General features: G+C 42.4%; 1 protein-coding gene across 1 annotated transcript in view; it reads left to right on the top strand.

The window, feature by feature from the left end:
- LOC128657352 (gastrula zinc finger protein XlCGF48.2) overlaps positions 1 to 23,208 on the top strand; it is a 292,924-nt gene that overhangs the window by 110,944 nt on the left and 158,772 nt on the right. Inside the window, exons 2-4 of the mRNA XM_053711666.1 lie at positions 3,738 to 4,730; positions 5,403 to 5,510; positions 5,814 to 5,918. Coding sequence (XP_053567641.1) covers positions 3,746 to 4,730; positions 5,403 to 5,510; positions 5,814 to 5,918 — 1,198 coding nt within the window. The 5' untranslated portion in view covers positions 3,738 to 3,745. The remainder of the gene's footprint in view (positions 1 to 3,737; positions 4,731 to 5,402; positions 5,511 to 5,813; positions 5,919 to 23,208) is intronic.

Raw genomic sequence — 23,208 nt, 5'->3', positions numbered from 1 at the left:
ACTGGGGTAGTCCTTGTATCAAAGCTCCTTAATGCTAGGGGACTGTGCCGAAGGTAATGAACCACTTCCTAACATGGTAAAGAGTCTTTGGGGTGTTATTTCTTTGTTCCTTTGCGGTTCACTTTTGTCCATTTGTTGTGCCTGGATGGGCCCTCTTGTGGTGTTGGTTGATCATCCGTTGGAATAAGAGGGGCCTCCAGACCTAGGAGTTTACATGTCGTGGTGATTTCTTCTGGCTCACGTACAGTAAAGGTTTTGTTATCTTTTAAAATATATAAGGCGAAGGGAAAACCCCATTTATATTTGATTTGATGCTTTCTCAGAAGGGAAGTGAGTGGACGTAAAGAGCTTCTTTTTTGGAGTGTTCTAAGACTAAGGTCCTGGAAAAACTGTATTACAGTTCCTTGAAATTTAAATGTAGGTTTGTTTCTGGAGGCTTGAAGTATTTTTTCCTTGTCTTGAAAAAACGTCATTTTGATGATGACATCTCTGGGGGGGCTTCTCCTTTAGGCTTAGCTCTCAAAGCCCTATGTGCCCGTTCTATATCATATTCTGATTCTTCCGAATCTCCTGTGATATTATGGAGGAGTTGCTGCAGGTATTTATGTAGATCCGAATTAGTAATGGCTTCTGGGATTCCCTTCAGCCTAATATTATTTCTGCGGGATCCGTTTTCTAAGTCGTCGACCTTGTCTTGCAGATCTGCAATAGATTGTTGTTGTATTTGGATTGTGTGTGTGGATGCCGCTAGATCATTTGTAATCGTGTCATTATGTTCCTCTAGAGCATCAATTCTGCCTCCCAGATCAGCCAAATCCGAGCGTATATCTGTCAAGCTAGAGGTGACTGCGTTATGCATAGAGTCAATTTTATCCCACAGTTTTTCAAAATTGCAAGTGAAGTCCTGTTTGGAGATTAGGTTTTTTAGATCATCTTTTGTTACTGGGTTCCCATCCCTCTCTGTGGTGGGGGGAGCAGTTTCTGAGTCTCCTGTGTCCTCCATTGTTAGTGAATCTGGGGTCTTAGGATGTTTGGATGGCTTAAAAAAGGAGCTTACTGCTGCAGGTTTGGGTGGTTTTTCTCCTCTGGGTGGTTTTCTAGCTGACATAATAGCTTGAGTAAAAGGTCCAGGAGTAGTGCTGTTCTGGCGTCAGACTCCCTAAAGCCAGATCTGTGATGTGTTTGCTTAGCTTAGTTGTTGTTATCAGAGGATTGCAGAAATCAGCTATTAAAGTTGGGGGGGCAGGGGAGTTCACCTAAGTACAGTATCAGTAATGTGTCTTGAGAGTAAACTGTAGAACCAGTCCCTGCTGATTTTCTTCACACAAATCATTTCTGTGTCTCCCCTACTCTATGTGTGGGACTGCAGTTAGGAAGATACAGCTATTTTATGTATTTAAAACTTGGTAGCTTAGATCCTCATTAACAGGTGCAATCTAATATCCTGTGCCCCGCTGCTTCTATATTTTGTTGTGGTAATCTCTCCAGGTCTTTACATACTTTATCTGTTTAAACTTCCCAGCATTTCCTTCCTGTATCTTGTTTTCTATGTTTGTCTCATTATTGAGTATATCCCCAATCTATCGCATCTATCATTTAATGCCCTTCATACTGTCCAGTATTGACCGTAATGGTCTTAGTGTTATGGCGGCGGTGTACTGCGGGAACACAGTAGTACTTACTTGGGCTCTGAAAGTATGTCTTGCCGCCGTGTTATAAGGCTTCCATGTCTTCTCTGCAGCTCTACTTACTGCTGTGTATTGCGGCCCCCACCCGCGCTGTTTCTATGTGTCGTTCCGCTTTCGCGGCCTACCTGAAAGTTCCGTTGGAGCCCAGGAGGAGTAAGGATGGGGATCTTTCGGCGCTCAACTGACACCCCGTACACAGTGCGCCATGGATGTCAGCGCTCCTGGTTGTGGGTCATCGGTGAGGATCGCTTGGGGTAATTTACCTCCGTTAACAATCAAGGTAGTTTGCTAGTATGTGCGCCTCTTCCCTTGTATGTCCGTTTGGCGCCAATATCCTGGATAGCCTGAAAAAGGTTGCACAGTTCTCTTCTAGCGTGTAATTTTCACATAGTTCTTGAGTGTCAGTTAGGATTCAGCTTTAGGTGGTATATTGCAGTTTTTTCCTTATTGTAACTCACTACAATACTGACTTTTATTCGATGGCAGCACAGAGCTTAGAGATCAAGCAGCCATCTCCAAGCTCAGTCAGGCTCCGCCCCCGAAGGGACTGATTTTAAAGGTACAGTCTACACCAAAATTGTTATTGTTTAGTAAAGGCGTTATCTATCTTTTTACTCATTCCCCACCTTTGCACAACCAACTTTGTTATATTAATATACTTTATAACCTTTAAACCTCTAAATTTCTGCCTGTTTCTAAGCCACTTCATACAGCCTCTTTTCACATGCTTTTTTTATTAGCTTTTCACAACAAGGGACTGCTAATTCATGTGGGCCATATAGATAACCTGCTCTCCTGTGGCATTGTGCAGGACACATCACTAACTGGCTAAAATGCAAGTCAATAGAAAATAAATAAATAGTCATGTGATAAAGGGGCTGTCAGAAGAGGCTTGGATACAATGTAATCAAAGGTAAAAATATATTAATATAACCATGTTGGTTGTGCAATCCTGGGGAATGGGTAATAAAGGGATTATCTATCTTTTTAACAATAAAAATGTTGGAGTAGACAGTCCCTTTAAAGTTTTTGGGTGTGTGTCTAGTTCTGTGGGTATTTGTTTGTTTTTGTGTTTTGGGGTGTGTTAGTATTTGTGAGCGTTTCTGTGTGGGAAAGAGTGTTTGTGTCAGTGAAAGGTGTGTGTGTGTGTGTGTTGATTGTTTGTGTGAGAGAGAGAGAGTGTGGTTCACTATAGTGAATGTCTGCTCCACATTGCTAAAGGCAGATAACATGGGGGTGGGGGGGTGGTTCTGTTTGTGCACGATTGTGCATGTGTGTTGTTACATTTTCAAGTTTGACTAAATTCAGGAATAAGTACGCACGCATTTAAAGGGACAGTCAAGTCCAAAAAAAACTTTCATGATTTAAATAGAGAATGTAATTTTAAACAACTTTCCAATTTACTTTTATCACCAATTTTGCTTTGTTCTCTTGGTATTCTTAGTTAAAAGCTAAAACTAGGAGGTTCATATGCTAATTTATTAGACCTTGAAGACTGCCTCTAATCTGAAAGCATTTTGACCACTAGAGGGCATTAGTTCATGAGTTTCATATAGATAACATTGCACGTGAAGTTACCCAGGAGTGAGCACTGATTGGCTAAAATGGATGTCTGTCAAAAGAACTGAAATAAGGGGGCAGTTTGCAGAGACTTAGATACAAGGTAATCACAGAGGTAAAAAGTGTATTTCTATCACAGTGTTGGTTATGCAAAACTGGAGAATGAGTAATAAAGGGATTATCTTTCTTTTTAAACAAAAATTCTGGTGTTGACTGTCCCTTTTAAGTCACTTTGTGTTGATTATGCAAAACTGGGGAATGAATATCTATCTTCTTAAACATTTTTCAAGTAGACTGTCCCTTTTTTTTAAGGTTTTTTTTTTTTTTTTTTCAGCCTTTGCTTCTTTTTGGTTATTTCTAAAACTTTTTTTTTTTTTTTATTCTTATCAATCTTTCCGTTTGCTATTTCTTTATATTTGTATCATATTTTTTCTATGGTATAACTGTCTCTTTATTCAGATTGATTTATTTGAATATCTTGTATTACAGAACATAAAATGTCATTGTGCATTGTGAAAGATTGCCCCAACTCAAGCAGGAAAACCAAAATAAATACATCAACATCACTACATGTGTTTCCAAGAAATGCAGAAAATATTCGTCAATGGTTGCTTGCGACAGGCCAATTTGATGATCGTATTGATGATATGGTTAGCAGAGTGATCGAAACTAACAAGAAGGGACAATATCGAATTTGTTCACTTCATTTCACACCTGGCAATTATTATTCAAAAGGACTGAAAATGTCTCTCCACAGAAATGCAATTCCAACTGTCTTTGGAATAAATTTAGCCAGAAAAATTCAAGGTTTGAGACAACTGACTTCATCTATGCAAAGCTCTACACATAATGCAAAGAAAATTGTACTTTCATTGAATGAAGGTAACATTGTTGAAAATGTCATTGATTATGTTGAAAATACTGCTGCCAATACTGCTGCCCTAACTTCTGTGGATAAATCGCATGTTGTTAATTGCCATTCTTGTGGACATCAGATTAACAAAATGTACATGAATGCTTCAACTAATACAGAATCCAAAATGGAACATAAAGAAGCACGGTTTGATCAATTGCATGAAACATTAACATCTAATACCCAAACAAATGTATTGCTTGGTAAGAAACCTACGTCTGCACCATCAAAGGGATTAATCAAAATGAAAGATGCTTACAGTTGGACAATGGGTAATGTGCAGAGTACATCAGTTGCTTCTTGTACAAGGATGGCGAGCACTTGTACTGCAGATGTTTTTGAAGAAAATCTTGAACCTCTTCTATCAAATATGCCTCCCGTTTATCCTTCCTATTCCATAGATCTGTCTGGCCGCTACGATATGAATGTAGCAGAGGAAATTGACCCTATAAATCAAATGGCATCACCAAGCCAATTTATTGACCACTCTATTCTGAGAGGCCTAGATTATAGTCCTAATACAAGCATCCTTACGCTCAATGAATCTAGATATCATCAAGAATCAAGAGGTAATAAAATAAAAAAAATATATTTTTTTTGAAACCTGTCTAGATGGGCTTATTACATTTTTGCCATGTAATTATCCAAAATGTAGTTCTATAGGAACACTGTCTCCCTCCTTCCCACCCACTGCTCCCACTGTCACCAACAGAGGATTGTTACAGTGAGTAACAGTCTCATGCTCTGTAACAATTGGCGATCTGGCTTCTTATATTAAGAGAGCATGATCAGTGCTCCCTTACTATATGAAGGCAGATGCCTTCTGCCCCCAGCTGCAGTCTCCATTGTCTAAGGTGACAGTGGGTACCACAGCATGCACTGTTGTTGGAAGTAGATACTAGGTCAACACAATTGCCTGGGCAAAGTACTGTGTGATGTAGTACCTACATTCAATTGGTGCAAAGGGTTAATAATCTTTTATTTATCTCTGGTGCAGTTGTATCGTAATGGCACCTTGCTGTTAATTCCTCTCATTTATATCCTGCTTGTCTATCTGTCCTTTCTTGTGCACACATCATGCCCCTTCCTGTGTTTATATTTTTTTTCTTTTCTTTCTTTCTTTTTTTTTTTTTTTTAAAAGAGGATGAGAAAAAGGCGTCATCTTAAACTACAGACTTCTGTTGTATGTTTGTTACACCTAGTACCATGTACTATCAGGTAACTTCCTGCTGTAATTTCAGGGCGTCGAGCGGAAAACCCGGGCACTGGGCTATTAAATGTAAAGAAAGAGGATGAGACAGATGACATGAATAGTCATCAGACTGAAATACATTGGTCCCTCCCTGCCGGTGAGTAGTAATACGTGAGAGTCTGCCGGGGCTGTGCACACAGTTACTTACTGCTCTCCCTTGTAGTTTACTGTCCGCTTTATAAGCGCGGATAACAACAAAATGAGTTTAACCCTTATTTAGTTCATGTTATATTTTTATACTGGAATATAAAGGATCACAGTAAAAGAATATAGAGAAACCACCAAAGTGTGTGTGTGTTTGGTGCTATTATCTGTGTGGGAAATACAGAAACTGTATTATGGTAAAGCTATAAAAACTAGATCACGTGATATAAAAACTAAATCTGCTTTCTTTGTACAGATGACGATAACGCTGATTTAGTGAAAGCTGAGGTAACAGAAGATCTGTGTGTGACGCGTCAGCTGGAAGCAACTAATGAGGAAACTAGTGACAGTATCAGCCTAGGTGAGTGTGCATGTGTGTTGTGTCTGAGGGAGATGGGTTACAGGGTAGTAAGTATGTGTTTTTCTGAGGCAGATGGGTTACAGGCAAGTGTGCACGTGTGTTGTCTGAGGGAGACGGGTTACAGGGTAGTAAGTATGTGTGTTTTCTTTCCTATGGCATGGAGAGTCCACAACATCATTCCAATTACTAGTGGGATATTCAACTCTTGGCCAGCAGGAGAAGGCAAAGAGCAGCCCAGCAAAGCTGTTAAAGTGAAGGTAAAGTTACCTTTCTCCAACATAGGTGTGTCCGGTCCACGGCGTCATCCTTACTTGTGGGGATATTCTCCTCCCCAACAGGAAATGGCAAAGAGCCCAGCAAAGCTGGTCACATGATCCCTCCTAGGCTCCGCCTACCCCAGTCATTCTCTTTGCCGTTGTACAGGCAACATCTCCACGGAGATGGCTTAGAGTTTTTTAGTGTTTAACTGTAGTTTTTATTATTCAATCAAGAGTTTGTTATTTTAAAATAGTGCTGGTATGTACTATTTACTCTGATACAGAAAAGAGATGAAGATTTCTGTTTGTAAGAGGAAAATGATTTTAGCAACCATTACTAAAATCGATGGCTGTTTCCACACAGGACTGTTGAGAGGAATTAACTTCAGTTGGGGGAAACAGGGAGCAGACTTTTGCTGCTTGAGGTATGACACATTTCTAACAAGACAATGTAATGCTGGAAGCTGTCATTTTCCCTATGGGATCCGGTAAGCCATTTTTATTACATGAAGAGAAAAAAAGGGCTTCACAAGGGCTTTTAAGACTGTAGACATTTTCTGGGCTAAAACGATTTATATATAAGCATATTTTATACTCCATAGCCTTGAGGAATTATTTTAATCTTGGGAACTATGTAAAATAACCGGCAGGCACTGTATTGGACACCTTATTCTCTAGGGGCTTTCCCTAATCATAGGCAGAGTCTCATTTTCGCGCCTCTATTGCGCACTTGTTTTTGGGAAGCATGACATGCAGATGCATGTGTGAGGAGCTCTGATACATAGAAAAGACTTTCTGAAGGCGTCATTTGGTATCGTATTCCCCTTTGGGCTTGGTTGGGTCTCAGCAAAGCAGATACCAGGGACTGTAAAGGGGTTAAATATAAAAACGGCTCCGGTTCCGTTATTTTAAGGGTTAAAGCTTCCAAATTTGGTGTGCAATACTTTTAAGGCTTTAAGACACTGTGGTGAAATTTTGGTGAATTTTGAACAATTCCTTCATACTTTTTCGCATATGCAGTAATAAAGTGTGTTCAGTTTAAAATTTAAAGTGACAGTAACGGTTTTATTTTAAAACGTTTTTTGTACTTTGTTATCAAGTTTATGCCTGTTTAACATGTCTGAACTACCAGATAGACTGTGTTCTGTATGTGGGGAAGCCAAGGTTCCTTCTCATTTAAATAGATGTGATTTATGTGACACAAAATTTAGAGAAAATGATGCCCAAGATGATTCCTCAAGTGAGGGGAGTAAGCATGGTACTGCATCATCCCCTCCTTCGTCTACACCAGTCTTGCCCACACAGGAGGCCCCTAGTACATCTAGTGCGCCAATACTCCTTACTATGCAACAATTAACGGCTGTAATGGATAATTCTATCAAAAACATTTTAGCCAAAATGCCCACTTATCAGCGAAAGCGCGACTGCTCTGTTTTAGAAAATACTGAAGAGCATGAGGACGCTGATGATATTGGTTCTGAAGTGCCCCTACACCAGTCTGAGGGGGCCAGGGAGGTTTTGTCTGAGGGAGAAATTTCAGATTCAGGGAAAATTTCTCAACAAGCTGAACCTGATGTGATTACATTTAAATTTAAATTGGAACATCTCCGCGCTCTGCTTAAGGAGGTGTTATCTACTCTGGATGATTGTGAGAATTTGGTCATTCCAGAGAAATTATGTAAAATGGACAAGTTCCTAGAGGTCCCGGGGCCCCCCGAAGCTTTTCCTATACCCAAGCGGGTGGCGGACATTGTAAATAAAGAATGGGATAGGCCCGGTATACCTTTCGTCCCTCCCCCCATATTTAAGAAATTGTTTCCTATGGTCGACCCCAGAAAGGACTTATGGCAGACAGTCCCCAAGGTCGAGGGGGCGGTTTCTACTCTAAACAAACGCACCACTATACCCATAGAAGATAGTTGTGCTTTCAAAGATCCTATGGATAAAAAATTAGAAGGTTTGCTTAAAAAGATGTTTGTTCAGCAAGGTTACCTTCTACAACCAATTTCATGCATTGTTCCTGTCACTACAGCAGCGTGTTTCTGGTTCGATGAACTAGAAAAGGCGCTCAATAATAATTCTTCTTCTTATGAGGAGATTATGGACAGAATTCATGCTCTCAAATTGGCTAATTCTTTCACCCTAGACGCCACTTTGCAATTGGCTAGGTTAGCGGCGAAAAATTCTGGTTTTGCTATTGTGGCGGGCAGAGCGCTTTGGCTAAAATCTTGGTCAGCGGATGCGTCTTCCAAGAACAAATTGCTTAATATTCCTTTCAAGGGGAAAACGCTGTTTGGCCCTGACTTGAAAGAGATTATCTCTGATATCACTGGGGGCAAGGGCCACGCCCTTCCTCAGGATAGGTCTTTCAAAGCCAAAAATAAACCTAATTTTCGTCCCTTTCGCAGAAACGGACCGGCCCCAAGTGCTACGTCCTCTAAGCAAGAGGGTAATACTTCTCAAGCCAAGCCAGCCTGGAGGCCAATGCAAGGCTGGAACAAAGGAAAGCAGGCCAAGAAACCTGCCACTGCTACCAAGACAGCATGAGATGTTGGCCCCCGATCCGGGACCGGATCTGGTGGGGGGCAGACTCTCTCTCTTCGCTCAGGCTTGGGCAAGAGATGTTCTGGATCCTTGGGCACTAGAAATAGTCTCCCAAGGTTATCTTCTGGAATTCAAGGGGCTTCCCCCAAGGGGGAGGTTCCACAGGTCTCAATTGTCTTCAGACCTCATAAAAAAACAGGCATTCTTACATTGTGTAGAAGACCTGTTAAAAATGGGAGTGATTCATCCTGTTCCATTAGGAGAACAAGGGATGGGGTTCTACTCCAATCTGTTCATAGTTCCCAAAAAAGAGGGAACATTCAGACCAATTTTAGATCTCAAGATCCTAAACAAGTTTCTCAAGGTTCCATCGTTCAAAATGGAAACCATTCGAACAATTCTCCCTTCCATCCAGGAAGGTCAATTCATGACCACGGTGGATTTAAAGGATGCGTATCTACATATTCCTATCCACAAGGAACATCATCGGTTCCTAAGGTTCGCATTCCTGGACAAGCATTACCAGTTTGTGGCACTTCCGTTCGGATTAGCCACTGCTCCAAGAATTTTCACAAAGGTACTAGGGTCCCTTCTAGCGGTGCTAAGACCAAGGGGCATTGCAGTAGTACCTTACTTGGACGACATTCTGATTCAAGCGTCGTCCCTTCCACAAGCAAAGGCTCACACGGACATTGTCCTGGCCTTTCTCAGATCTCACGGGTGGAAAGTGAACGTAGAAAAAAGTTCGCTATCTCCGTCAACAAGGGTTCCCTTCTTGGGAACAATAATAGACTCCTTAGAAATGAGGATTTTTCTGACAGAGGCCAGAAAATCAAAACTTCTAAACTCTTGTCAAATACTTCATTCTGTTCCTCTTCCTTCCATAGCGCAGTGCATGGAAGTAATAGGTTTGATGGTAGCGGCAATGGACATAGTTCCTTTTGCGCGAATTCATCTAAGACCATTACAACTGTGCATGCTCAGTCAGTGGAATGGGGACTATACAGACTTGTCTCCGACGATACAAGTAGATCAGAGGACCAGAGATTCACTCCGTTGGTGGCTGTCCCTGGACAACCTGTCACAGGGGATGAGTTTCCGCAGACCAGAGTGGGTCATTGTCACGACCGACGCCAGTCTGGTGGGCTGGGGCGCGGTCTGGGGACCCCTGAAAGCTCAGGGTCTTTGGTCTCGGGAAGAATCTCTTCTCCCGATAAATATTCTGGAACTGAGAGCGATATTCAATGCTCTCAAGGCTTGGCCTCAGCTAGCAAAGGCCAAGTTCATACGGTTTCAATCAGACAACATGACGACTGTTGCGTACATCAACCATCAGGGGGGAACAAGGAGTTCCCTGGCGATGGAAGAAGTGACCAAAATCATTCAATGGGCGGAGACTCACTCCTGCCACTTGTCTGCAATCCACATCCCAGGAGTGGAAAATTGGGAAGCGGATTTTCTGAGTCGTCAGACATTTCATCCGGGGGAGTGGGAACTCCATCCGGAGATCTTTGCCCAAATTACTCAATTGTGGGGCATTCCAGACATGGATCTGATGGCCTCTCGTCAGAACTTCAAGGTTCTTTGCTACGGGTCCAGATCCAGGGATCCCAAGGCGACTCTAGTAGATGCACTAGTAGCACCTTGGACCTTCAAACTAGCTTATGTATTCCCGCCGTTTCCCCTCATCCCCAGGCTGGTAGCCAGGATCAATCAGGAGAGGGCATCGGTGATCTTGATAGCTCCTGCGTGGCCACGCAGGACTTGGTATGCAGACCTGGTGAATATGTCATCGGCTCCACCATGGAAGCTACCTTTGAGACGAGACCTTCTTGTTCAAGGTCCGTTCGAACATCCGAATCTGGTCTCACTCCAACTGACTGCATGGAGATTGAACGCTTGATCTTATCAAAGCGAGGGTTCTCAGATTCTGTCATTGATACTCTTGTTCAGGCCAGAACAAGTTCTTTGAAGGGACAGATTTCTGCCTTGTCTGTGTTACTTCACAAAAAGCTGGCAGCTGTGCCAGATGTTCAAGCCTTTGTTCAGGCTCTGGTTAGAATCAAGCCTGTTTACAAACCTTTGACTCCTCCTTGGAGTCTCAATTTAGTTCTTTCAGTTCTTCAGGGGGTTCCGTTTGAACCCTTACATTCCGTTGATATTAAGTTATTATCTTGGAAAGTTTTGTTTTTGGTTGCAATTTCTTCTGCTAGAAGAGTTTCAGAATTATCTGCTCTGCAGTGTTCTCCTCCTTATCTGGTGTTCCATGCAGATAAGGTGGTTTTATGTACTAAACCTGGTTTTCTTCCGAAAGTTGTTTCTAACAAAAACATTAACCAGGAGATAGTCGTGCCTTCTTTGTGTCCGAATCCAGTTTCAAAGAAGGAACGTTTGTTGCACAATTTGGATGTAGTTCGTGCTCTAAAATTCTATTTAGATGCTACAAGGGATTTTAGACAAACATCTTCTTTGTTTGTTGTTTATTCTGGTAAAAGGAGAGGTCAAAAAGCAACTTCTACCTCTCTCTCTTTTTGGATTAAAAGCATCATCAGATTGGCTTACGAGACTGCCGGACGGCAGCCTCCTGAAAGAATCACAGCTCATTCCACTAGGGCTGTGGCTTCCACATGGGCCTTCAAGAACGAGGCTTCTGTTGATCAGATATGTAAAGCAGCGACTTGGTCTTCACTGCACACTTTTACGAAATTTTACAAATTTGATACTTTTGCTTCTTCTGAGGCTATTTTTGGGAGAAAGGTTTTGCAAGCCGTGGTGCCTTCCATTTAGGTGACCTGATTTGCTCCCTCCCTTCATCCGTGTCCTAAAGCTTTGGTATTGGTTCCCACAAGTAAGGATGACGCCGTGGACCGGACACACCTATGTTGGAGAAAACAGAATTTATGTTTACCTGATAAATTACTTTCTCCAACGGTGTGTCCGGTCCACGGCCCGCCCTGGTTTTTTAATCAGGTCTGATAATTTATTTTCTTTAACTACAGTCACCACGGTATCATATGATTTCTCCTATGCAAATATTCCTCCTTTACGTCGGTCGAATGACTGGGGTAGGCGGAATCATGTGACCAGCTTTGCTGGGCTCTTTGCCATTTCCTGTTGGGGAGGAGAATATCCCCACAAGTAAGGATGACGCCGTGGACCGGACACACCGTTGGAGAAAGTAATTTATCAGGTAAACATAAATTCTGTTTCTCCAACATAGGTGTGTCCGGTCCACGGCGTCATCCTTACTTGTGGGATATTCTCTTCCCCAACAGGAAATGGCAAAGAGCCCAGCAAAGCTGGTCACATGATCCCTCCTAGGCTCCGCCTACCCCAGTCATTCTCTTTGCCGTTGTACAGGCAACATCTCCACGGAGATGGCTTAGAGTTTTTTAGTGTTTAACTGTAGTTTTTATTATTCAATCAAGAGTTTGTTATTTTGAAATAGTGCTGGTATGTACTATTTACTCAGAAACAGAAAAGAGATGAAGATTTCTGTTTGTATGAGGAAAATGATTTTAGCAACCGTAACTAAAATCCATGGCTGTTCCACACAGGACTGTTGAGAGCAATTAACTTCAGTTGGGGGAACAGTGTGCAGTCTCTTGCTGCTTGAGGTATGACACATTCTAACAAGACGATGTAATGCTGGAAGCTGTCATTTTCCCTATGGGATCCGGTAAGCCATGTTTATTACGATCGTAAATAAGGGCTTCACAAGGGCTTATTAAGACTGTAGACTTTTTCTGGGCTAAATCGATTCATTATTAACACATATTTAGCCTTGAGGAATCATTTTATCTGGGTATTTTGATATAATAATATCGGCAGGCACTGTATTAGACACCTTATTCCTTAGGGGCTTTCCCAAAGCATAAGCAGAGCCTCATTTTCGCGCCGGTGTGGCGCACTTGTTTTTGAGAGGCATGGCATGCAGTCGCATGTGAGAGGAGCTCTGATACTTAGAAAAGACTTTCTGAAGGCGTCATTTGGTATCGTATTCCCCTTTGGGCTTGGTTGGGTCTCAGCAAAGCAGATACCAGGGACTGTAAAGGGGTTAAAGTTTAAAACGGCTCCGGTTCCGTTATTTTAAGGGTTAAAGCTTCCAAATTTGGTGTGCAATACTTTTAAGGCTTTAAGACACTGTGGTGAAAATTTGATAAATTTTGAACAATTCCTTCATGTTTTTTCGCAATTGCAGTAATAAAGTGTGTTCAGTTTAAAATTTAAAGTGACAGTAACGGTTTTATTTTAAAACGTTTTTGTACTTTGTTATCAAGTTTATGCCTGTTTAACATGTCTGAACTACCAGATAGACTGTGTTCTGAATGTGGGGAAGCCAGAATTCCTATTCATTTAAATAAATGTGATTTATGTGATAATGACAATGATGCCCAAGATGATTCCTCAAGTGAGGGGAGTAAGCATGGTACTGCATCATTCCCTCCTTCGTCTACACGAGTCTTGCCCACTCAGGAGGCCCCTAGTACATCTAGCGCGCCAATACTCCTTACTATGCAACAATTAACGGCTGTAATGGATAATTCTGTCAAAAACATTTTAGCCAAAATAAACACTTGTCAGCGTAAGCGCGGCTGCTCTGTTTTAGATACTGAAGAGCATGACGACGCTGATATTAATATCTCTGAAGGGCCCCTAACCCAGTCTGATGGGGCCAGGGAGGTTTTGTCTGAGGGAGAAATTACTGATTCAGGGAACATTTCTCAACAGGCTGAACCTGATGTGATTGCATTTAAATTTAAGTTGGAACATCTCCGCATTCTGCTTAAGGAGGTATTATCCACTCTGGATGATTGTGACAAGTTGGTCATCCCAGAGAAACTATGTAAAATGGACAAGTTCCTAGAGGTGCCGGGGCTCCCAGAAGCTTTTCCTATACCCAAGCGGGTGGCGGACATTGTTAATAAAGAATGGGAGAGGCCAGGTATTCCTTTCGTCCCTCCCCCCATATTTAAAAAATTGTTTCCTATGGTCGACCCCAGAAAGGACTTATGGCAGACAGTCCCCAAGGTCGAGGGAGTTTAAACAAACGCACCACTATACCCATAGAGGATAGTTGTGCTTTCAAAGATCCTATGGATAAAAAATTAGAAGGTTTGCTTAAAAAGATGTTTGTTCAGCAGGGTTACCTTCTACAACCAATTTCATGCATTGTCCCTGTCGCTACAGCCGCATGTTTCTGGTTCGATGAGCTGATAAAGGCGGTCGATAGTGATTCTCCTCCTTATGAGGAGATTATGGACAGAATCAATGCTCTCAAATTGGCTAATTCTTTCACCCTCGACGCCACTTTGCAATTGGCTAGGTTAGCGGCTAAGAATTCTGGGTTTGCTATTGTGGCGCGCAGAGCGCTTTGGTTGAAATCTTGGTCGGCTGATGCGTCTTCCAAGAACAAGCTACTTAACATTCCTTTCAAGGGGAAAACGCTGTTTGGCCCTGACTTGAAAGAGATTATCTCTGATATCACTGGGGGTAAGGGCCACGCCCTTCCTCAGGATCGGCCTTTCAAGGCAAAAAATAAACCTAATTTTCGTCCCTTTCGTAGAAACGGACCAGCCCAAGGTGCTACGTCCTCTAAGCAAGAGGGTAATACTTCTCAAGCCAAGCCAGCTTGGAGACCAATGCAAGGCTGGAACAAAGGAAAGCAGGCCAAGAAACCTGCCACTGCTACCAAGACTGCATGAAATGTTGGCCCCCGATCCGGGACCGGATCTGGTGGGGGGCAGACTCTCTCTCTTCGCTCAGGCTTGGGCAAGAGATGTTCTGGATCCTTGGGCGCTAGAAATAGTCTCCCAAGGTTATCTTCTGGAATTCAAGGGACTTCCCCCAAGGGGGAGGTTCCACAGGTCTCAGTTGTCTTCAGACCACATAAAAAGACAGGCATTCTTACATTGTGTAGAAGACCTGTTAAAAATGGGAGTGATTCATCCTGTTCCATTAAGAGAACAAGGGATGGGGTTCTACTCCAATCTGTTCATAGTTCCCAAAAAAGAGGGAACGTTCAGACCAATCTTAGATCTCAAGATCTTAAACAAGTTTCTCAAGGTTCCATCGTTCAAGATGGAAACCATTCGAACTATTCTTCCTTCCATCCAGGAAGGTCAATTCATGACCACGGTGGATTTAAAGGATGCGTATCTACATATTCCTATCCACAAGGAACATCATCGGTTCCTAAGGTTCGCATTCCTGGACAAACATTACCAGTTCGTGGCGCTTCCTTTCGGATTAGCCACTGCTCCAAGGATTTTCACAATGGTACTAGGGTCCCTTCTAGCTGTGCTAAGACCAAGGGGCATTGCTGTAGTACCTTACTTGGACGACATTTTGATTCAAGCGTCGTCCCTTCCTCAAGCAAAGGCTCACACGGACATCGTCCTGGCCTTTCTCAGATCTCACGGATGGAAAGTGAACATGGAAAAGAGTTCTCTATCCCCGTCAACAAGGGTTCCCTTCTTGGGAACAATTATAGACTCCTTAGAAATGAGGATTTTTCTAACAGAGGCCAGAAAAACAAAACTTCTAGACTCTTGTCGGATACTTCATTCCGTTCCTCTTCCTTCCATAGCTCAGTGCATGGAAGTGATCGGGTTGATGGTAGCGGCAATGGACATAGTTCCTTTTGCGCGCATTCATCTAAGACCATTACAACTGTGCATGCTCAGTCAGTGGAATGGGGACTATACAGACTTGTCTCCGAAGATACAAGTAAATCAGAGGACCAGAGACTCACTCCGTTGGTGGCTGTCCCTGGACAACCTGTCACAAGGGATGACATTCCGCAGACCAGAGTGGGTCATTGTCACGACCGACGCCAGTCTGATGGGCTGGGGCGCGGTCTGGGGATCCCTGAAAGCTCAGGGTCTTTGGTCTCGGGAAGAATCTCTTCTACCGATAAATATTCTGGAACTGAGAGCGATATTCAATGCTCTCAAGGCTTGGCCTCAGCTAGCGAGGGCCAAGTTCATACGGTTTCAATCAGACAACATGACAACTGTTGCGTACATCAACCATCAGGGGGGAACAAGGAGTTCCCTTGCGATGGAAGAAGTGACCAAAATCATTCTATGGGCGGAGTCTCACTCCTGCCACCTGTCTGCTATCCACATCCCAGGAGTGGAAAATTGGGAAGCGGATTTTCTGAGTCGTCAGACATTGCATCCGGGGGAGTGGGAACTCCATCCGGAAATCTTTGCCCAAGTCACTCAGCTGTGGGGCATTCCAGACATGGATCTGATGGCCTCTCGTCAGAACTTCAAAGTTCCTTGCTACGGGTCCAGATCCAGGGATCCCAAGGCGGCTCTAGTGGATGCACTAGTAGCACCTTGGACCTTCAAACTAGCTTATGTGTTCCCGCCCTTTCCTCTCATCCCCAGGCTGGTAGCCAGGATCAATCAGGAGAGGGCGTCGGTGATCTTGATAGCTCCTGCGTGGCCACGCAGGACTTGGTATGCAGATCTGGTGAATATGTCATCGGCTCCACCTTGGAAGCTACCTTTGAGACGAGACCTTCTTGTTCAGGGTCCGTTCGAACATCCGAATCTGGTTTCACTCCAGCTGACTGCTTGGAGATTGAACGCTTGATTTTATCGAAGCGAGGGTTCTCAGATTCTGTTATCGATACTCTTGTTCAGGCCAGAAAGCCTGTAACTAGAAAGATTTACCACAAAATTTGGAAAAAATATATCTGTTGGTGTGAATCTAAAGGATTCCCTTGGGACAAGGTTAAGATTCCTAGGATCCTATCCTTCCTTCAAGAAGGATTGGAAAAAGGATTATCTGCAAGTTCCCTGAAGGGACAGATTTCTGCCTTGTCGGTGTTACTTCACAAAAAACTGGCTGCTGTGCCAGATGTTCAAGCTTTTGTTCAGGCTCTGGTTAGAATTAAGCCTGTTTACAAACCTTTGACTCCTCCTTGGAGTCTCAATTTAGTTCTTTCAGTTCTTCAGGGGGTTCCGTTTGAACCCTTGCATTCCGTTGATATTAAATTATTATCTTGGAAAGTTTTGTTTTTAGTTGCAATTTCTTCTGCCAGAAGAGTTTTAGAATTATCTGCTCTGCAGTGTTCTCCTCCTTATCTGGTGTTCCATGCAGATAAGGTGGTTTTACGTACTAAACCTGGTTTTCTTCCAAAAGTTGTTTCTAACAAAAACATTAACCAGGAGATTATCGTACCTTCTCTGTGTCCGAAACCAGTTTCAAAGAAGGAACGTTTGTTGCACAATTTGGATGTTGTTCGCGCTCTAAAATTCTATTTAGATGCTACAAAGGATTTTAGACAAACATCTTCCTTGTTTGTTGTTTATTCCGGTAAAAGGAGAGGTCAAAAAGCAACTTCTACCTCTCTCTCTTTTTGGATTAAAAGCATCATCAGATTGGCTTACGAGACTGCCGGACGGCAGCCTCCCGAAAGAATCACAGCTCATTCCACTAGGGCTGTGGCTTCCACATGGGCCTTCAAGAACGAGGCTTCTGTTGATCAGATATGTAGGGCAGCGACTTGGTCTTCACTGCACACTTTTACCAAATTTTACAAGTTTGATACTTTTGCTTCTTCTGAGGCTATTTTTGGGAGAAAGGTTTTGCAAGCCGTGGTGCCTTCCATTTAGGTGACCTGATTTGCTCCCTCCCTTCATCCGTGTCCTAAAGCTTTGGTATTGGTTCCCACAAGTAAGGATGACGCCGTGGACCGGACACACCTATGTTGGAGAAAACAGAATTTATGTTTACCTGATAAATTACTTTCTCCAACGGTGTGTCCGGTCCACGGCCCGCCCTGGTTTTTTAATCAGGTCTGATAATTTATTTTCTTTAACTACAGTCACCACGGTACCATATGGTTTCTCCTATGCAAATATTCCTCCTTAACGTCGGTCGAATGACTGGGGTAGGCGGAGCCTAGGAGGGATCATGTGACCAGCTTTGCTGGGCTCTTTGCCATTTCCTGTTGGGGAAGAGAATATCCCACAAGTAAGGATGACGCCGTGGACCGGACACACCGTTGGAGAAAGTAATTTATCAGGTAAACATAAATTCTGTTTTTTATGTGGAACTGTAATATTATTCGTTCTTCAAAATCACTAAGACTTTCATTCATTTTTTTTTTTAAATTTTGAGTCTAAACTAAGTTATTGCCGTTTTTACTCACTTTTTCTCTGTCTGCAAATTCAACCCGTTATTTATTTTTATGTGTTGGTCACATTTTTTGTTTAGCCTATTGAAAATCTGTTAGGCGGCCGTCAGTCGACGTCATCCGCATCCTGGATGATCTGTGCATGCGCTATAATTTATTTTTTTAACTTGGAATAAACGCGTGCTCCCTACAGATGGCTCCAATCCTGACGGCAACAATACAAACAAGCGCTTCACTTTACTACAGAAAACATTGTGAACGTGCTTTTGAAACGCGTATAGAGCGAGTGGGACTGCTCTATACATCAGTCTAAAAAAAATAAGGAAGTAGTGGTTGGGAGGAATTCAAGATTGGAAAGGTAGGGAATTATTAAGATTTATTTCATAAATATACAACAAATTGTGGAAAAAAGCTAGCGATTAGCTTAATTGAATATTGACAAATTCATTAGTGTATTCAACATGTTATAAATTTACCTTTTACTTTAAGTGTGACTTCCCTTACCTATAATCCCCAGTCATTCTTTGTCTCTGTCAATGGAGGATGTGCGGAGTTAGTGTCTGAAGATATTTAATCCTTTTATGGGTACTTTTCCCTGCAAGCAAGGATTAGGGTTATGCTGTGTCCATGTCAATCTCTTTAGTAAGAGTAATGGTGGCTATTAGCAGTTAGAAAGCCGCAAGGTTGTCTTTGCTTTGTTTCTAACATTATTGCTACCCATTGACAGAAAGCCAGGGTTGGTTACTCTGTTCTTTCTTTCTCTAGAGGTCCCTGGCAGAGAACGGCTGATTCTGTCAAACCTAAGAGTTGGTGAGAATATTGAAGACTTCAAACTGTGAGTCCCTGTATCTCTATCCCGATGGCTAGTGGTCTCGGCATAATAGGGGTGAGGGAGTGAGGGTGGGCAATCAGGGAGGTGGTTTTTGGCCTCAGACTATATGACTTCTGTTGAAGTTTTTTTTTTTTATCCAGAATCAGATTCACTCTCCCTGGGACGGCGGTTTTCATCTCTCCACTTTAAAATATCTAGAGACAACCGCACGTTTTATTTAAGTAGGCTAACTGTATCTATGCAGCCTTTTTACTATTTACTTATGAGGCAATATTACTGGTACGGGGTTAATTTTTATTATCCCTATTTTCTGTTCAAGCTTTTATTCGGAATGAACTGAGTGGCCGATGCTCTTTTGACGTCTTGAATGGCAGTTTAGTTGGCGCCATCCACCTCAGAGGGATTCGACTCAGTGTATCTGGGTTCCGTCCTGCATTTGGTCGTCCATCTTTCTGCAAGGCAGCACCGACCGTTTTTTATTCTATTGAATACTTAAGTAGTCTATACATACAAAGAGAGAAGCACTCTACCAGGAATGAACAGCTCATCAGCTAGTTCTATGGCGATTTACCACCCGGAAGCAGCCTCTTTTAGACCAGTGTGCTTTTCACAGAGGAAAACTTTCCTTAAGTATATCAGTCTGGTCCCACCAAGTAAGGTCAGTCCAGCCTCGAAATACCAGGCAATTTTCCTCTGAACAAGGAACATGACAACCCCAGACGATCGTTTTGGCCTCCTATGGGCCTCAACAGTGAGGTGCAGCCACATTCCTCTAAGCACACTGGGCAAGGAGTCCACATCTGGTTTCCCCCATCACCAATAGGGAAACTTCCCCAGGGTCATATTAATTTGCATACGAAGAGAGAAGCGCTCTACCAGGAACGAACAGGTCATCAGCTAGTTCTATGGCGATTTACCACCCGGAAGCAATCTTTTAGACCAGTGTGCTTTTCACAGAGGAAAACATTTCTGAAGTATATCAGCTTCTCTCTTTTTTTATTTATGTAGTCTTTACTCTGCTTACATATAGCAGCAGTATTTTAATATATTTTATTTTTAGGAGAAGTCGCTTGCTAGTGCGCACTTATATTTATGATAGCACCATTTTTTGCTAACAGTCAGTTAGAACTTGCAAGTCAGCGGAGTATTGAGAGTTTATTTTTAGCGTTTTAACATATGCGTGATGTCTACACGCTTATGCATGTGAGGAGTTATTGCGCTTTATGCTTATGTAGGCACCATCTTTTTCCTTCCCACTGTCGGCTGGTCGGCTGTGTGTGCATGTTTTAAATGCTTTTTAGCGCCATATCTGTTTTCTCTGCGTGAGGGTTAGAAGCGCCTTCCCAATTCTTATGCTAGGTCTCTTAAAGTGGAGACTTTATTTAAGGGGAATTATTTTTTTCCTTGTGGGTGATTTATAATTCTTTGTTAACCCCTTAATGACCAAGGACGTACGCCACACGTCCTCAAAAAAAAGTCAGTTAATGACCGAGGACGTGTGGCGTACGTCCTTGGTCTAGAAAGCAGCTGGAAGCGATCCTGCTCGCTTCCAGCTGCTTTCCGGTTATTGCAGTGATGCCTCGATATCGAGGCATCCTGCAATAACCCCCCATGGCCATCCGATGCAGAGAGAGCCACTCTGTGGCCCTCTCTGCACCGGACATCGGTGGCCGGTATCGTTGGTGGGTGGGAGCAAGCCTGGGAGGCGGGTGGGCGGCCATCGATGTGCAGAGTAGAGGGAAGGGGATCGGGGGCGGGTCAGTCGGGAGCGCGCACGGGAGCGCGCGCGTGCACGGGGGGCGGCGGGCGGGCGGGCGCGTGCACGGGGCGGGAGCGGGAGGGAACCGCTACACTGCAGAAAAATAAAGATGTAAAAAGCAACAACAAAAAAAGTTTTGAAAGTTTAAATTAACAGCTAAGGTATCTGGAAGGGGTGGGGGGTTGGTCTTGGGGGGAAGCTACACTACAGAAAAGGGATTTTTTTTTTTTTTTAAAAAGGCAACTTTTTTACTAAACTGGGTACTGGCAGACAGCTGCCAGTACCCAAGATGGCGCCCATTAAGGCAGAGGGGGAGGGTTAGAGAGCTGTTTAGTGGGGGATCAGTGAGGATGGGGGCTAAGGGGGGATCCTACACAGCAGCATATGTAAATATGCTAAAAAAAACACAAAAAAAGCCCAAATATAGCTTTTATTTTAGTACTGGCAGAGTTTCTGCCAGTACTTAAGATGGCGGGTACAATTGTGGGGTGGGGGAGGGAAGTGAGCTGTTTGGGAGGGATCAGGGGGTCTCATGTTTCAGGTGGGAGGCTGAGCTCTACACTAAAGCTAAAATTAACCTTGCAAGCTCCCTACAAGCTACATAATTAACCCCTTCACTGCTAGCCATAATACACGTGTGAAATGCAGCAGCATTTGGCGGCCTTCTAATTACCAAAAAGCAACGCCAAAGCCATATATGTCTGCTATTTCTGAACAAAGGGGATCCCAGAGAAGCATTTACAACCATTTGTGCCATATTTGTACAAGCTGTTTGTAAATGATTTCAGTGAGAAACCTAAAATTGTGATAAATGTAACGTTTTTTTTCATTTGATCGCATTTGGCAGTGAAATGGTGGCATGAAATATACCAAAATTGGCCTAGATCAATACTTGGGGTTGTCTACTACACTACACTAAAGCTAAAATTATACCTAAAAGCTCCCTACATGCTCCATAATTAACCCCTTCACTGCTGGGCATAATACACGTGTAGTGCGCAGTGGCATTTAGCAGCCTTCTAATTACTAAAAAGCAACGCCAAAGCCATATATGTCTGCTATTTCTGAACAAAGGGGATCCCAGAGAAGAATTTACAACCAATTAAGCCATAATTGCACAAGCTGTTAGTAAATAATTTCAGTAAGAAACCAAAAGTTTGTGAAAAAATTTGTAAAAAGTGAACGATTTTTTTGTATTTAATCGCATTTGGCGGTGAAATGGTGGCATGAAATATACCAAAATGGGCCTAGATGAATACTTTGGGATGTCTACTAAAAAAATATATATACATGTCAATGGATATTCAGAGATTCCTGACAGATATCAGTGTTCTAATGTAACTAGCGCTAATTTTGAAAAATAATGGTTTGGAAATAGCAAAGTGCTACTTGTATTTATGGCCCTATAACTTACAAAAAAAGCAAAGAACATGTAAACATTGGGTATTTCTAAACTCAGGACAAAATTTAGAAACTATTTAGCATGGGTGTTTTTTGGTGGTTGTAGATGTGTAACAGATTTTGGGGGTCATAGTTAGAAAAAGTGTTTTTTTCAATTTTTTCCTCATATTTTATAATTTTTTTTATAGTAAATTATAAGATATGATGAAAATAATGATATCTTTAGAAAGTCCATTTAATGGCGAGAAAAACGGTATATAATATGTGTGGGTACAGTAAATGAGTAAGAGGAAAATTACAGCTAAACACAAACACCGCAGAAATGTAAAAATAGCCTTGGTCCCAAACGGACAGAAAATGGAAAAGTGCTGTGGTCATTAAGGGGTTAAAGAAGGTCGCTTTATATTGGTGGTCTTTTAAGCTGATTGTTCGCAGGGACTTAACAGTCTTATGTGTATATAAGTTATTTAAGTCTCCGTTAAGAAATGGGACCTTTTTTGTCAGTATTTTAATCATGACATTTCAATACAGTTACTGCCATCTTGTGGAAGTTTTCCTTCCATAAGGCAGGGAGAGTCCACAACTTCATTCCTTACTGTTGGGAAAATACAACACCTGGCCACCAGGAGGAGGCAAAGACACCCCAGCCAAAGGCTTTAAATATCCCTCCGACTTCCCCTATCCCCCAGTCATTCTTTGCCTTTCGTCACTATAGGAGGTGGCAGAGAATAGTCAGAAGATTTTGATAGTCCTGTATGGGTATGTTCCCTTCGAGAAAGGACTGAAGTTTTAAGTAATCATGTCAAACTCTCAGTGAGAGTATTGATGAAAGTTAGTCTGGAGATGCAGGGAAATTTTTTTTTTTTTTTGCGAACCCATCCAGACTGTCACTAACAGCTCCTGATCTGTGTTGACAAGTTTCACTGCTTGCTGCTACACACTCAAGTTCATATCAGAAGCGCTGCTGCAAGACCCTAACATAATAATCTATCTCTCTATCTCTCTCTATCTATATATCTCTCTCTATCTATCTATCTATCTATCTATCTATCTATATCTATCTCTATCTATCTCTATCTAGATATAGATACAGATATATATATATAAAATTAACCGGCAAGAGTCCTATTAGCATTAAAAAACAAAGCTTTATTTTACCAAATAAAAAATGGTCAGCTAGGAGGGTCTGACATGTTTTTTGCCAAAAGGTGCCTTAATCATAGACATGACCTTAATTAAAAACTGCATAAATTTAACGAAAGCCTTCTTTCTATTGGTAGTGCATTGTGATCACATGTTAAGCTTCAGGTTACATTTAAAGGGATATTACATTTCAAATACAA

Source organism: Bombina bombina, chromosome 4 (genome assembly GCF_027579735.1).
Source record: "Bombina bombina isolate aBomBom1 chromosome 4, aBomBom1.pri, whole genome shotgun sequence".
Lineage (NCBI taxonomy): Eukaryota > Metazoa > Chordata > Amphibia > Anura > Bombinatoridae > Bombina > Bombina bombina.
This window is presented reverse-complemented; position numbering and strand designations above follow the sequence as displayed.